Genomic DNA, 16,403 nt, shown 5'->3' on the forward strand with positions numbered 1-16,403 from the left:
AGCACTGTGGAGACTAGAAAGCTGCACCAGAATGTACAAGCTGGTTGGAGGTTGTTTATGGAGGAAATGCCAGATCTTCTTAAACCATACACCGTGAACGTAAAGTTTACTGACCTAGGCCAGGAGCAGCAGGTAAAGAGGTAGCAATATTCAGAGATACAAGGATCCTCTCAATCTGTGATGCTAAAAGATGAAGATATATGTATCTCTAAAGGACTATTGCCAGAAAAAGTATGAGTAACTGGAATTCACATTGAAATAAGAAATGCTCAATTGTACGAAGTGAGGTTAGAATGTCTAGTGAAGAGGGGAGAAGTCATAGTAGGAGTACTGGACCAACTTTCAGCTCTGGGAATACAATTTGTCCTTGCTAATGATGTTGCTGACTCACTGGTGGGAGTGTGGATTGTGGTTGAAAAGCCAATGGAAATTCAGGCAACTGAACTATTGCAGGACACATATCCTGGGATGTTTCCTGACTGTGTGGTAACGAGGTCACAAAGTCACCAGTTGAAACAGGAAAGATCAAAGAGTACAGATAAGAAAGTTGAAGGAAAATTAGCAGAGACCATGTTTGATCAGATAGTTGAGACAAACCAGGAACAGAGATGACAAAGCAGACATCTTTAGCTCAAATAATCTAACTGAGTTTCAGTAAAAAGGTGAAAATTTAAAGCAATTGTATCAAAAGGCATCCACAAGACGAATCCAAATGTATCCCTGATTGCTATTATCTTAAAAATGATGTCTTAATGAGGAAATGGAGAACATCACATTCAGGCAAATGAGAAATGGGCAGAAGTTTATCAAGTCGTATTGCCAGTGGATTATAGAAAGGAAATGTTTCGAGATTAGCACATGAGCTACCTGCATAGATTGTCTGTTTGAAATTCACATTATTTAATTGTCATCTCGGTGTGTGACAAGTATTCAGTCAAGGATTAATTCTGTCCTTCTCAGTCACACATAAACTCCATGTAAATATGCTTAATCCCGGTTGGAGAATTTGAGCTGTGTGCACAGGCTGAACAGGCTTGAACTGTTTTCCCTGGAGAGTGACCTTATAGAAGTTTATAAAATCATAAGGCTAATGGACACGTCGTGGAGCCTGGCACAATTATAACATTTAAAAGGCATCTGAGTGAGTATAATGAGAAAGCCTGAATATTTGTCCTTAAATACTTAGACTAAGTGTAATGTTGAATTATAGAACACAAGAAAATAAATAGGGCAGGTAAGGAGGTATCAAGCCACAAAAGGGGGAACCTAGGATGTGCAGAAGATTAAAAAAAAACTTGTTTTCACCAAGTGATAATAGCATGCTCTAAACCAATTAAGAACATTTGCCTTAATGTCGATGAATCTATGTAAAAAAGACACAAAGTGATAACATTCACAGTTGTTAACATTAATTTAAAGACAGTGTTTGATTGTGATCTCGGAAACTTTGTATCATCTCAGAATCATGTCAAAAGCCTTATAATAAATAGTCAGGTCCTATCAATTATAATGGATTCTTATTGTGTGTGTGTGTGTATACGAGCAAGCGAGAGAGAAAGAGCATTTGGGACTTTTTGAGTAGCCATTATGAAATGCAAACTCTAAAATGCAATATTGATGAAGCTTTAACTTGGTGTTCCCACACACCACAACTGTCCCGCTGTCAATTCTAACTCCTCAGATCTTCTGTCTTCTTTGAATTTGAATCACAACCCTGAAAAAAAAGCATGTTTAATTTGAGACTAATGAATCATTTAAAATTTAACCTTTCAGTCTCAGATCCAGAATGATTTTGTGCTTAAGATAAAAAGCAGGAGTCTGCTCCTCGCTTAAAAATTATTCTAAACCTAACATTGAACAGATTCTGACACAATCTGTCAGGAAGCCATTTTATGGTCAAAGTTTGCCTTCCTCGCTAAGATGCCATTTTATAAAACAATGATATCTGACATGTAAGTTGTGCAAGGTTACCTTATGACCTCTCCCACTTAGTTTAGATTGATACCTCTTTATGACATGGAGTTACCTCACAAACACACACTGACTGGGCTGGATCTGTTTTTCCCACCTGATGGATGGCTGAAGGCCTATAGGAGTGATCAGTTAAGTGCACACAGACCTGTTAATTTATTTCTCTTCCTTACAAATTATTGCCTTTCCACTGTCTGTCTAATTAAGAATAAATAAAGGGGAAGGCTAAAATTAAACTAAACTGTTTGTAAGAGCTTTGTATTCCAGACTACCAAAGTGTACGATCTCCAGGACGAACCAAGAGAGGCTTATAGATCCGAGTCCACAAGAGATTCCCTGGGCTGTCTCAAATCTATACTTTAACAATAGGAACATGAATGGTTTAGAGGGAGATGGGCTGGGCTGGCAAATGGGACTAGGTTAGGTTAGAATATCTGGTCGACATGGACAAGTTGGACCATAGAGTCTGTTTCCATGCTATACGTCTCTGTGAGTTGACAAATCTTCGGTAACTCTTGCCCTGTCAGTGAGCAGTTTCCCTCCATCTCTGTACTTAACCCCTCCTTCACAGATGGTTGTTGAAACAATGCAACAATGTGGCCTATTTGTTTACCTTCATTGTACCTTCGAAGATGTTCTTAATAACTGCAGATTTTAATGTTGTTCCTGAATGTCTATTTTGGATGAGGATTCAGTTTATCTATCTTCAACACTGGTGTGCTAACGTCAATGGGCTACATACCTTCCGTTTGTTTGAGGCAGCTGGTCACTCTTTGCTTTGAACTGAGCAAGTATTACAGTGTCATAGACCCTCAGGTGTTTTTCTGGAGGAAGACACAGGGACACCACTTGTAAATCAACATGAGGCTAGTCTGGCAATATTGAACTGATCAATATCACATTCATTACATCTTCATTAGGATGTGTGTTTTTTTTTCTTTAAAGCCAACAACTTAATCAGAATTAAGTTGATCTGATTCCATTGTTGCCCTGAGCTGTTCTTTGTCTGGGGATTATTTGTTTTTCAGGTGATTCAATACCAGTTGATTTGGAGATGTTGGTGTTGATGTTGGACTGGGGTGCACAATGTTACACATCAAATGCTTAAAAAAAAACTGTTGGACGAGAACCTGGTGTTGTATGATTTTTAACTTGATATCAGTTGAGTGAGATCCAGAAACTGAGTAACAACTGCACAGCACCATGAATGAGAGTACACAACCACCAGGATGCTTACACAGTTCAACATCCAACTCCCCAACTACCTGTTGGAAATAGGAAAAATGGCACTATTTCTAATGTTTTTACTAAGACCCCAGTATGTCCTTTTACAAGAATAACCCATTCCTACAGTTGGTCCACACAACTTCAAGAAAGAGCGGGAAACGGATTGAAATTAAAACAGGGTTCAGAGCATTGCAAACCACAAGAATGTCCCACAGCAGCTTCTTCCCGCTCTGCCTCCCTCAGCAGGCCCACACACAGCCCGAGAAAGGCCTCTCTCTTCCCCCCAGCCCGCTCACTCCAAGTTCCGGGACCAGTTCCTGCTCCGCTCGGCCTCTTACAAACAGCCCCCGGTTCTCCCTGAACTCACCCCGAATCAATCCCGGTCTCGGAGCCCCCTCTGTGTCCCAGGATCCCATCCCGATGTGCTGCTAGAAGGAGCCTGCTGTTCCCTCCCTTCCCTGGGCGCTGATCTCTCCATTGCGGTCTGTTTCACACAAACCTCTTGTACTCACTCAGTAAATGCTCCTCAATGGCAGCACTAGGGGAGGGCCTCACGCATGCGCTCCTCCACTCAGGAACAGTCAGCTTTGGGGAGAAAAGTTAAAAATCACACAACACCAGGTTATAGTCCAACATGTTTAATTGGAAGCACTCTAGCTTTCGGAGCGCCATTCCTTCTTCAGGTGATAGTGGAGGGCTCAATCCTAACACACAGAATTTATAGCAAAGATTTACAGTGTGATGTAACTGAAATTATACATTGAAAAATTGATTGTTAAACCTTTCATCTGTTAAAATATCATGATAATTTCACTTCTTTCATCTGTAAATCACAAAACCTTTTTTAAAAAAAGTTGCATTCTCAGGTTAGCTGTTAACAATGTTGATAGCTACACAATATGTTGAAGCTCTTAGCCCCCTGTGTTCTGTCTATGCCATGATGTTTAGATGGATTCTAATTTAAAAAGTGAGATCACGGAGTTTTACATGAATTCATGCAGTTTTTGAGCTTAGAATTCTACATGAATGCATGCATTTTTAGAGTAAAGTACAATGTAACCCTGCAAGCACAAATTCACCCCACAAAATATATGTGTGTATGTGGGTCTTTGTCTATGTGTGTGTGTCTGTCTGGGTGGGGGTTGTGTGTGTCAGAAAGTGTGTGAGTGTAGTGAGTGCAGAGTGTCTTAAGTCTGTGGGGGATGCATGTGTGAGTGTGTGTCTCTATAAGGGTATGTGTGGGTGTCTGTACGCATCTGTGTATATGTGTGTCCGTGTGTGTGTCCGTGTGTGTGTGTGTGTGTGTGTGTGTGTGAGTATAGTGCAGTGGTGGTGACATGAATCCAAGCTCCCGGTTGAGGCCCTCCCTATGGGTATTGAACTTAGCTAACAACCTTTCCTCGGCCACTTTTCGCTGCTGCCTGTCCCGAAGTCCGCCTTGGAGGATGGTCACCCGAAGGTCTAAGGTCGAATGCTCTGGGCCACTGAAGTGTTCCCCAACTGGGAGGGAATACTCCTGTCTGTTGATTGTTGTACAGTGCCCATTCATCCGTTGTCGTAGCCTTTGCTTTGTTTCCCTGATGTAACATGCCTCTGGGCATCCTTGCCTGCCACGTATAAGATAGACAATGTTGGCTGAGTCACATGAGTACCTGCCATGCACAAGGTGGGAGGTGTCCCCACCCGTAATGGTGGTATCTATGTCCACACTCTGACACGTCTTGCAGCGCCTACCATGACAGGGTTGTATGGAGTTGTCCTGAGACGCGGGCAGCTTGCTACGAACAACGATCTATTTGAGGTTTGGCAGTTGTTTAAAGGCAAGTAGTGAAGGTGCGGGGACGGTCTTGGTGAGGTGCTCATCGTCATTGATAAGGTGTTCCAGGTCACAAAGAACCTGGGAAATACTGAACAACAAAGGTTACCCTGTCAGTTGCAGCACGTGTCTGTCTCCTGAGGAGGTCACTACGGTTCCTTGCTGCGGCACGTCGGAACTGGCAGTCGATGATTTGGGAATCATACCCCGTTCTTGTGAGGGCATTCCTGAGTACTTCCAGGTGTCCGTCACATTCCTCCTCTTCTGAGCAGATCTGGTGTATGCATAGGGATTGTCCATAGTGGATGGCTGTTTTAATATGTTTTGTGTGGAAGTTGGAGAAGTGTAGTCTGTGGGTTTGCGGTAGATGTGGTGCTGAGTTGTCCATCCTTGATGGAGATGCATGTGTCTAAGAATGAGACAGATAGTCGAGAGTAGTCTATGGTGAGTTTGATGGTGGGATGAAACTTGTTGATGTCACTGGGTAGTTTTATCAGTGACTCCTTGCCATGAGTCCAGAGGAAGAAAATGTCATCAATGTACCTGGTGTACAATTTTAGTTGGAGATCCTGCATAGAGAAGAAGTCGTGTTCAAACCTGTGCATAAAATTGTTGTCATGTTGGGGGGCACATTTGGTCCCCATGGCTATTCCATGTGTCTGGATCAAGAACTGGTTGTCAAAGGTGAAGACATTGTGATCAAGAATAAAGTGGAAGAGTTATAGGATGGTGTTTGGAGATTGGCAGTTGTTGGTGCTGAGTACTAAGGCTGTTGCTGCGATGCCACCCTGCGGGGAATGCTGGTGTAGAGTGAGAAAAAGTCCATTGTTTGACTGGTCTGTGGGTGCTGAGTTTCTGTAAGAAATCCGTCGTGTCGTGACAGAAGCTGGAGATCCCCTGTACAATAGGTTTCAAGATGCCTTCCACACAACCAGAGAGACTCTCACGTAGGGTCCCATTGTCCGACACAATGGGACGACCTGGTGTGTTGGCTTTGTGTACCTTTGGAAGGCAGTAGAAGTCGCCTACATGAGAAGTACTTGGGATGAGGGTGCGTAGGGAACGCTGAAGGACTGGATCCAAAGTTCTGGTCAGTGTGTCTAATTCACGGGTGTGTTCTTTGGTCGGATCAACCTGTAGTGTTCCTGGTTGTTCAGTTATCGGTACACTTCCTTGCAGTAATCTGTTCTATTCTGAATGACAATGGCTCCTCCTTTATCTGCTGGTTTGATGGCAATGTTGTGATTGGTTTTGAGAGCCTGGATGGCATTGCGTTGTGAAGCGGTGATGTTTTGCTCTATTTTGTGGGTACAGCTGATAAATCTGGCATTTCTATATTTCCTGATGGTTTGAGCATACATGTCAAGCTCAGGGAAAGCGGCCCTGTGGTGGAGTCCAAGTTGACACCTGCTTTGGTCGCCCCTCTACAGATCCCTGTTCGAGTACATCAGTGGGCTCATTGGGATCGCTGCTGGCTCCTTGAAAGAATTCCTGGAGCCTCATTCATCTGATGAACTCCTCCGTGTCTGCTGCCAAAACCAACGGGTCCATTTTGGCAGTGGGGCAGAAGTTGAGACCCCGACTGAGGACTTCAATCTCTTCCGGTCTAAGGGTGTGGTCCGATAAGTTGATAATAGACTTCCCCGCAGTGATAATGTTGTCTACTGTGGTTCCAGGGTGGGCTTTGCTATTACTGGTGAGAATCCAGTTTTTTGTTCTTGGCGTGTATGTACGTGGTGTAGTTTTGTCGCCTTGTCTGATAATGTTGGGGAGAAAAGGTTCAGTCCCAGATAAAGTTGGGGCTGGAGTAAGCTGGAGGTGGAGCTGGAGGCGGAGCTGGATGATCAAAGCTATTTCCCTGCTCTGTCTGTCACCCAGTTTCCTCTCCGGACCCGCCTCTCACTCTCTGTCAGCTCGTTCTCAGTCAGGTCGGGCTGGGCTGTATAAAAAAGGAAGGGGCGGCAGCTCGGCTCTCATTCAGCAGCGATTGGGGTGAAGAAGCGTGATGTCTGGAAGAGGTAAAGGAGGTAAAGGCCTGGGAAAAGGCGGAGCGAAGCGGCACCGCAAAGTGCTCCGTGATAACATCCAGGGCATCACGAAACCAGCCATCCGGCGCCTGGCTCGCCGTGGCGGGGTCAAGCGCATCTCGGGCTTGATCTACGAGGAGACCCGCGGGGTGCTGAAGGTTTTCCTGGAGAATGTGATCCGGGATGCGGTCACCTACACTGAGCACGCCAAGCGCAAGACGGTCACCGCCATGGATGTGGTGTACGCTCTGAAACGCCAGGGCCGCACTCTCTATGGATTCGGCGGCTGAGGATAAAGCGACTCTTTTCCAACGAACCCAAAGGCTCTTATCAGAGCCACCCAAATCCTCCGATGGAGAGCGGAGACCTGAGGACGGGGAAGGTAGCGCATACTGAGGAGAATGTTACTGTAGTCGGTTCCGTTCCGAAAGTGTACTAATACCGTGTTCTGCGGTACGGCGGATTGCAACACTTTGTTGCTGTTTGTCGTGGCGAACGATTTTCAAATTGGAAATATTCCTGCAGTGTAGATAAGAGGCTATTCGGTCAATTTTTTCCATGTAAAGAATCACATCATAACTTGTAATTGTAAGATGTAGAAGCAGCATTAGACCATTCTGCCCATCCAGTTTGTTCTGCTATTCGGACATGGCTGATATTTCTCAAACTTACTCTTGTGCCTGCTCCCCGTAACCTTCGATCCTCTTTCTCGGGAATACATGTCTATCTCAGTAATGACATCAATGTCTACTTGGCTCTCCATATATTATTATTCATGGCATTTTTATTTATTGTGGAGCCCGGACGTTAATGTTACGTATTACAGTATTTATGTTTCCCAGGCATAGTAAAGCTCAGTTTTGTTACTAGGAGCCCGCGGATGTGTTAAGTGGCGTGATTTTTCCATCTGCCCGTTCAGGCAGCGATTACAAATTATGTTCGGGCAAGTAATAATTTGAATGAAATAACAATTACTGATAAAGTGTGGTTCTGTAATTTTATCGGTGTACACTGTTTTAGCTTTTAAGATGTTTACATCGGCGGTTTTTCGATTGACTCACGGCGAATACAAGTTCGGTTGCTCATCCAGAGAGAGCAGGAAGCGATAGGGGACATTAGTCCAGTATTTGCAAATAATGAGATCTTCATTCAGGGATTGCGGAAATATAGTAATTAGATGAGTGATGTTCACATTAAATTTTGGTATTGGGTTAGATATTTGTGGAAAATCCCCATCTCCTCATTGACTCCCTTTGCGTTAACATGGCTTGAGGTGAGGTGGAGGCAGGAGAGAGAAAAGGGAAAAAATGGCGCCAAGAGATCAACGGCTTATTTTCAAATTTGAAAATGCCCGCCATCACGTATAAAAGAGTAGGAGGATGCACGACTTCGAACACTTTGATTGAGTGAAGTTTAGTTTCATAATCGAAAAACCGATCTCACTTTACCACATTCCCTCCTTTTACAGCTGAAAAATGACTGACTGCTGTTGAACATGCCCTCTCTCTCCAGAGGCTGGCGGAAGAGTGGACATGAACCGAGCAGAGAATAAATTGCAGAGGTATATGCTGCAGAGACAGTGGGAGGATTCAGCTCTTACTGATGCGGTTAAAGGAAACGTGAAGCCAAACCCGATCGGGAACATCCGTGACACTATTCTAAACTCATAGAACATTGATCAAACATAAAGGTCACTCAGGCAGTGACCGTGCAATGAGAAATAATGTAGTTCCAGACACTCTCACAATCGTATTCAATTATATAATACTCCTCTGCTGCCACAGACAGTAACAGTATCCAATAAAAAGGAGATAGAAATGTAGCGATGTTAGGTATAACGGCCAGGGCTCTACATATTAAAGAGGAAAGTAATTCAATCCGACAGACGGTTCAGCCCCTTTCACAGATGCTGTGAGTGGCTCTTAAAAGAGCCTTTGGGTTGTCAGATTCAAGGATGGTCTCTTCACTTTTTAGCGGATCCAGCAGCGGCGGTTTTCTTGGGCAGCAGCACGGCCTGGATATTAGGCAGCACCCCGCCCTGAGCGATGGTCACCCCTCCCAGCAGCTTGTTGAGCTCCTCGTCGTTGCGCACGGCCAGCTGCAGGTGCCTGGGGATGATGCGGGTCTTCTTGTTGTCCCGGGCCGCGTTGCCGGCCAGCTCCAGGATTTCAGCCGTCAGATACTCCAGCACCGCAGCCAGGTAGACCGGCGCTCCGGCACCCACACGCTCAGCATAGTTACCCTTTCTCAGGAGCCTGTGAACACGGCCCACCGGGAACTGCAGGCCAGACCGGGACGACCGAGACTTCGCCTTGGAGCGAACTTTCCCTCCCCCCTTTCCTCCTCTTCCAGACATTGTCACAAGCACTTTTAGAAAATGCTGTAATGTCCCACATTGCGGTCACTTATACCTTCGGGAGGAATGGTGGGGCGGACATTTCGGATTGGTCAGCATCTCCAAATGTTGTTTCAATTCCCAATCAGAAATCTGCCTCATTTCCCTATCCGGAGAGGGCCCGGGGAGGAGGGCGGAAAGTACCGGCGCCAAATCATCAACCGCTTTCTTTTCAATTTGAAAAGCCCGCCAATTTCCAAACAAAGGAGTATGTTTTACCTGAATAAAAAGTACAAAAAATTGAGGAAGTTCAAAAAAACATTAATACTCATGTTAATTTAACTTTTAGTTTACAAATGTATAATTCACACGGTCTGAGTCTCCCTCATTTGCCGATCTGTATTTGATCTTGAGAGTGGGTTAATTTCTAAACCTTGAGAAGTAGCTGAAATAAACACTGCAGTTTGCAACCTGGCTTTTCTCTTCACATTTCAGTACCACCCCGATATGCTGATAAAGCAGCACACAACATTCTTCCGGCTCAGCATCGAGGGCGAACGCGTTTTTTAAGACGATAAAAGTCGGTGGAGTTGTGGATAGTGAGGAAGGAAGTGGTAGGTTACAGCGGGATATAGATAAGTTGCAGAGCTGGGCGGAAATGTGGCAAATGGAATTCAATGTAGCTAAGTGCGAAGTCGTTCACTTTGGTAGGAATAACAAGATGATGGATTACTGGGCTAATGGTAGGCTACTTGGTAGTGTGGATGAGCAGAGGGATCTTGGTGTCCATGTACACAGATCTCTGAAAGTTGCCACCCAGGTAAATAGTGCAGAGGAAGGCATATGGTGTACTGGGCTTTATTGGCAAAGGAATTGAGTTCCGGAGTCCTGAGGTCATGTTGCAGTTGTATAAGACTCTGGTGAGGCCTCATCTGGAGTATTGTGTGCAGTTTTGGTCGCCATACTATAGGAAGGATGTGGAAGCTTTAGAACGAGTGCAGAGGAGGTTTACCAGGATGTTGCCTGGAATGGTAGGAAAATCTTATGAGGAAAGGCTGAGGCACTTGGGGCTGTTCTCATTGGAGAAGAGAAGGTTTAGGGGAGATCTGATAGAAGTGTATAAGATGATTAGGGGTTTAGATAGGGTAGATACTAAGAACCTTTTTACCGCTAATGGAGTCAGGTGTTACTAGGGGACATAGCTTTAAATTAAGGGGTGGTAGGTATAGGACAGATGTTAGGGGTAGATTCTTCACACAGCGGGTTGTGAGTTCATGGAATGTCCTGCCTATATCAGTGGTGAACTCTCCTTCTTTATGGTCATTTAAGCGGGCATTGGATAGGCATTTGGAAGTTATTGGGCTAGTTATTGGTTAGGTAGGATTCGGTCGGCGCAACATCGAGGGCCGAAGGGCCTGTACTGCGCTGTATCTTTCTATGTTCTATATTTTAAATCCGTCCACCCTTATTGCTCTCAATCAGATTCAGCTCCACGTTTCAGTCCGGTAGCTGTGTTGGTGTTTCCTCGGTTCGGTTTGAAAGTCTCTCACCAACAACATGAAGATTTATTTTGCATTGCAAAAAATCAGATCAAACCCGAGGATTGGAAATGTAAAGTAAATCACACGGTAAAATGCATCAATCGTGGGATTGAAAGACGTGGGCATTTGTCTGCCAGGGGCGAACAAGCAATATGAAAAATGACTCACGGGCGCCTGACCTGCTATGTCCACCCCACTCCCGAATAATTTGCAAAGCACTTATTAACACAAAACATATAGCACTAGAAGCTAAAACGCCTCATCAAAAATCACACGGAAACTAAAACAAAGAACTCAAAGAAATGGTTCAACTGTCTCAAGGATGTTGTGGGTGGCTCTTATAAGAGCCTTTGGGTTGTGGATGTGTTTGTTTCAGGACAATGCGGTCCTTCACTTGGAGCTGGTGTACTTGGTCACCGCCTTCGTGCCCTCCGACACGGCGTGCTTGGCCAGCTCCCCGGGCAGCAGCAGCCGCACGGCGGTCTGGATCTCCCGGGAGCTGATGGTGCTGCGCTTGTTGTAATGGGCCAGGCGGGAAGCCTCCCCCGCGATGCGCTCGAAAATATCGTTGACGAACGAGTTCATGATGCTCATCGCCTTGGAGGAGATGCCGGTGTCGGGGTGAACCTGCTTCATCACTTTGTAGATGTAGATGGAGTAACTTTCTTTCCTGGACCGCTTCCTCTTTCTGCCACCCTTCGTTGGCGCCTTCTTGATAATTTTCTTCGCGCCCTTCTTGGAGGTTTGCTGTGCTTTCTTCTCATCAGCCATAACGCCGCTCACTTTCAGACACAGAATAAGGGAAAGCGGGCTCGGAGTTCCCTCTTTATAGACTGACGGCGTCAGCAATGCTAATGAGGGATGGGGAAAGGCTTGCTCCTGATTGGGTAGTTTGCACAGAGTCAATCCAAAACATGGAGTCTCTCTGATTGGTTAGTGTGAGATTCAATATGGATCTGCAACGAAATGTGAAGTGGATGGTGATTCTGTGCCTGTCACTCTAACTGAGGGAGATTTATTTTGTGTCTGTGATACAGAAAATGCCTGTGGTATTGGCTCGGTTTCCTTTTGCTTGTTGTTGTGATGATGTGTTTCTCGCTCCGCATGTCTATTTCTGATGCTCTGTATAGGCTGGAATTAACACACAACTTGTCACTGTGTGGAAAAAAACTCATCCATTCGAAATTGCGATTACATTTGTTGTCAAGTTACACAAACCATGGAACCTGACTGTGAATGTTTTCTACACTTGGGGTTGAAGCATCTCGTTCTCAATTGCACAGAGTTGAAGAGAAATGATAAGAAAAGGTTACTATATAATACTTTTCTTGAGTCACGAGTTGAGTCATGTCTTGACTGCGGGATGAATATATTTCTGAGACCTTGACTGATAACTGTGGGTCCAGAAACGTATCGATAACTGTGTGCTTTGAAAGTACGTGCAGTGTAACTGGACCACGTCGCTGCACTTTTCAATTAGGCGTCTTGCAGTTTCATGCAGGGATTTATAACATTTCTCAGTCTTATGCGAATACTTGTTAACCAGCAACTGTCAGCATGCTATGTATATATGCGTCACTTTAACTTTATATCTGTCATGTCCTAATTTACACATTTTGCATTAACTCAACATCTGTCCAATGAGGCTCTGGTTTCAAGACAGGTTTTATTCTGTAACCATCAAACACTGATGTGAGCGGTAAACGTTACACTATTTGCCAGTCACTTGGAAATATTCCTCCAATCTATGAACCCAGGGGAAAATGAGAACTGCAGATGCTGGGGATCAGAGGCTTATGCCCAAAACGACGAGATGAAGGGCTTCTGCTTAAAACAACGATTCTCCTGCTCCTCGGATGCTGCTGTGCTTTTCCAGCACCACACTGGAAAATCTCCAATCTGTGCCCGTCTGTTTCTGGGATGTATTTTTGTAAACTCTATTTCACAGTCTTAACATGTCATTATGTTACTGGACTGTAACTCAACCTTCTGAAGTGTACCTTGTTGCTTTACTCTGTCTGTGTTAATTTTGAAAGTACCAGGTACCACTTTGGACAGACTCAGGTAGGACTCACTACCCTCCACTCCCAAACTCTATGAATATTAGCTTCTGCAAAGTGAAGTTGGGTTTGTATTTATAACTGCAGCATTTTGATAAAGGATAATGCTTTGTATATTGTTACTGACAATATCTGCAATGTCACTGCGGATGTTACATTGTTTATGCCAGTTTATAACTAATCAATAGTTGTATTATATCCTAACAATTTATTGCGTTGCAACTCACTCAGTATTTCATTCTGTAAATGCCAGTTTATTGTTTCTAATCTTGTATTTACTCAGTATCAGTTAAACACTGGCATGACAGAGAGCAAATATCTCAACATCTCAAAGTTTCTGATGAAATGGATGGTTAATCTTTATTTCCACTCCATCCTTGATACATCAGGGTAACTTATAACTGAATCGATCAGTGTGTGATCTGTGAGCACACACATATCAGTAAGTTAATGATAAAGTGTATGGTGAATGATGCTGCAGATACAGTGTATTAGCTGTAGTTATTAATTTCTTTCAATCTTGTATCACTTTAAGTATCTCAAAACAGAAGACCATAAGAAGACCATAAGAAGACCATGTGTGCTCTGTCATGAGAACAAATCACCAAGGCTTTAGTTATGGTCTTCATCTCATTTTGATGTTTAGTGCCCATAACCAAAAACTCCCTTATGTATCAAAAAGTTATATGGCTACATGAGCATAAATTAAGCTGATAACTCAACCCTAACTCCTCTCTGTAGAACAGAACAAGGAGAGAATGTTCTGCATTGCATTCTTAGACAGAAGGCTTCCTGTTCAAAACTGTGTTCCTTACTCGGGAGTCTCTCATCAGCATTGACATATTCCCAGCATCAACTCTACCAACTCCCTTCAGATCATTTTTTTTGCTCTAAAGGTCATACATTGTTCTTCAAAACTCAATGGAGAATATACCCAACGATTTTATACTTACAATGAGAGGCTATGTATCAATCTGCAGCTCTAAACTTCTGCCATTCGAATATGTGAGTACAGGTGTCACCCTCTCCCAGTAAGAGTCTGCTATATGCGTACTTGAGTGAAGTTATCACCCTATACCTGTTGTATATATACTGTGTGAATATGACGGTTTCTAATCTGTAAATGGGATAGTTTAATCAATTGTCTATATCAGTTTCTGCATTGTTCAAATGTGATCGTAGTTTTCAATGTCAACCTGCCATCTTCTGCGAAGTGAACATGTGGGGGCCCATATTGAAATGTACTCATTGCTTTTAGCGACAGGAATGCATGAGTTTAGCTATCATTCTTTTCCTGTGAGTTTCTTCGATGTGAATGTATTGGTGTAGTTATCAATCTGTACTGATGAAGGGCTTTTAAACAAAACGTCGATTCTCCTGCTCCTTGGGTGCTTCCTGACCTGCTGTGCTTTTCCAGCACCACACTCCTGACTCTAATCTCCAACATCTTCAGTCCTCACCTTTACCTATCCATCTGTACCTGTCAGTTTCTGATCTGTGAGTATGGAAGTGTAGTTATTGATCTGTCCATCAGTTTCTGTAATTTGAATATGACTGTCTAGTTATCTATCTCGCCCTGTCAGTTTCTGTGATGTGAAGATGACAGTCCAATTATCTATCTGCCCCTGTCAGATTCTGCCGTGTGAATACAAGTGTGTCATTCTCAGTCTTTACCTGTCAGCTTTTGCTATGTCAATGCAATTTTAGTTATCAACCTGCCTCATTAGATTCTAAGTGAATTTAAAAATGTACTTATCTATATATACCAGAGAGATTCTGCTCTGGGAATGTGGGTGTGTTATCAAAATGTACCTGTCAGTTTCTGCAATGTGAATGTGTTTGTGCAATCATCAGTCTATCCCTGACAGCTTCAATATATGAATAGATGAGTGCATCTGTACCTGAAAGTATCTGGACGTGTTAGTTTGTGCTCTGTGAATGAATGAGTGTACTTATATATTTGTCTCTGTTTAACATGACACTTGCAGAAACTGCAGGAACTCTCTTTACTTCAAATCTCTGTTGCTCAACATGAATAAAATTTTAGCTTTTGTCATCCATGTCAGGGTAGCATGGTGGCACAGTGATGCCAGGGACACAGATTCAATTTCAGCTTCGGTTCATTATCTGTGTGCAGTTTGCACATTCTGCCTGTGGCTCCATGAGTTTCCTCTGAGTGCTCTAGTTTCTTTGCATGGTCAAACATGTGCAGGTTTGTTGGATTAGCCATAGTAAATTGTCCTGTATTATTCAAGGATGTGCAGTGTTGGTGGGTTAACTATGGGGATAGGGTGGGGTCTACATTGGCGTGGGATCCGCTTTGGAGAGTTGTTGCAAGGGGATGGGCCAAATGACCTCTCTCTGCACCGGAGAAATTTGATGTACTGTAAATGAAAGTGAGACTTTTTCTATCATTGTCAGTCTCGACAGTGTAAAGCAGTTTGGATAATTTTCACAACTTTTATTCAATGGTATAGTTTTTGATTGTAAGTTATATTCTGCATCTGTATTTTGAATTTATTATTCACATGTTTACAACCAGACCACTTTGAGAGCTTTCTCACTCTGTGTCTAATAACCTCTGGGTATGTCTGAATGTGTACCTCTTCATGTCAATATCTGATTTCCCTTTGGACAGGTATGATGTTTTGGAAAGTGTTGGAGGGGTGATGACTGTTCATGCTACGTTCCCCTGAGAATCCAAGTTTCTGGTACAGTGACTGGCTCTAATGCAACGAGGGGTACATCGGCTTCCATGAGATCAATTGTGTGAGGGGATTCTGTAGTCCGAGGTACAGACAGACATTTCTGTGGCCAGCAGCGATAAAGCAGAACGGTGTGTTGTTTCTCTGGTGCCAGGATCAAGGATGTCTCAGAGAGAGTGCAGAATGTTCTCACGGTGGAAGAGGGGACAGCAAGAGGTCATTGTCCACATTTGAACCAATGACATTGGAAGGGAAAAGGTTGAGATTCTGAAAGGAGATTACAGAGAGTTAGTCTGAAATTTAAAAAGGAGGTTACTCCCAGTGCTACAAGCTAGTGAAGGCAGGAATTGGAGGATAGAGCAAATGAATGCATGGCTGAGGAGCTGGTGTATGGGGAAAGATTTACATTTTTGGATCATTGGAATCTCTTTTGGGGTAGGAGTGACCTGTACAAGAAGGATGGATTGTACCTAAATTGGAAGGGGACTAATATACTGGCAGGGAAATTTCCTAGATCTGCTCGGGAGGAGTTAAACTAGTAAGGTAGGGTGGTTTGGGGGGGGTGGGAGTGGGGTGTCCGAAATGAGGGTTTGGGAACCACGGATGTAGTGAGGAAAGAGATCAGTCTGTGACTGGCACAGTTGATAACAGAAGCGAGTCAAACAGTCAGGGCTAGCAGGCAAAAAGTAGGAGTAATAAATTGAACTGCATTGACTTCAAA

General features: G+C 43.8%; 4 protein-coding genes across 4 annotated transcripts in view; 1 reads left to right on the forward strand and 3 right to left on the reverse strand.

The window, feature by feature from the left end:
• Nucleotides 1-3,696, reverse strand: part of LOC132837092 (uncharacterized) — a 475,572-nt gene extending 471,876 nt beyond the window's left edge. The window contains exon 1 of the mRNA XM_060856776.1: nt 3,566-3,696. The gene's annotated coding sequence lies outside the window, so the exon portion shown is untranslated. The remainder of the gene's footprint in view (nt 1-3,565) is intronic.
• A 3,323-nt stretch (nt 3,697-7,019) lies between these two features.
• LOC132837205 (histone H4) lies at nt 7,020-7,417 on the forward strand. The gene has a single exon (XM_060856924.1). The coding sequence runs from the start codon at nt 7,020-7,022 to the stop codon at nt 7,329-7,331; it is 312 nt and encodes a 103-aa protein (XP_060712907.1). The 3' UTR covers nt 7,332-7,417.
• Nucleotides 7,418-9,003: 1,586 nt separating this feature from the next.
• LOC132837227 (histone H2A-like) lies at nt 9,004-9,406 on the reverse strand. Its single transcript, XM_060856946.1, has one exon. It carries the CDS (start codon nt 9,395-9,397, stop codon nt 9,005-9,007), a length of 393 nt encoding a protein of 130 aa, XP_060712929.1. The 5' UTR covers nt 9,398-9,406; the 3' UTR covers nt 9,004.
• Nucleotides 9,407-11,307: 1,901 nt separating this feature from the next.
• On the reverse strand, nt 11,308-11,688 carry LOC132837192 (histone H2B type 1-O-like). Its single transcript, XM_060856910.1, has one exon. It carries the CDS (start codon nt 11,686-11,688, stop codon nt 11,308-11,310), a length of 381 nt encoding a protein of 126 aa, XP_060712893.1.
• Nucleotides 11,689-16,403: the final 4,715 nt, after the last annotated feature.

Source organism: Hemiscyllium ocellatum, chromosome 49, assembly GCF_020745735.1.
Source record: "Hemiscyllium ocellatum isolate sHemOce1 chromosome 49, sHemOce1.pat.X.cur, whole genome shotgun sequence".
In the NCBI taxonomy this organism is placed as follows: domain Eukaryota; kingdom Metazoa; phylum Chordata; class Chondrichthyes; order Orectolobiformes; family Hemiscylliidae; genus Hemiscyllium; species Hemiscyllium ocellatum.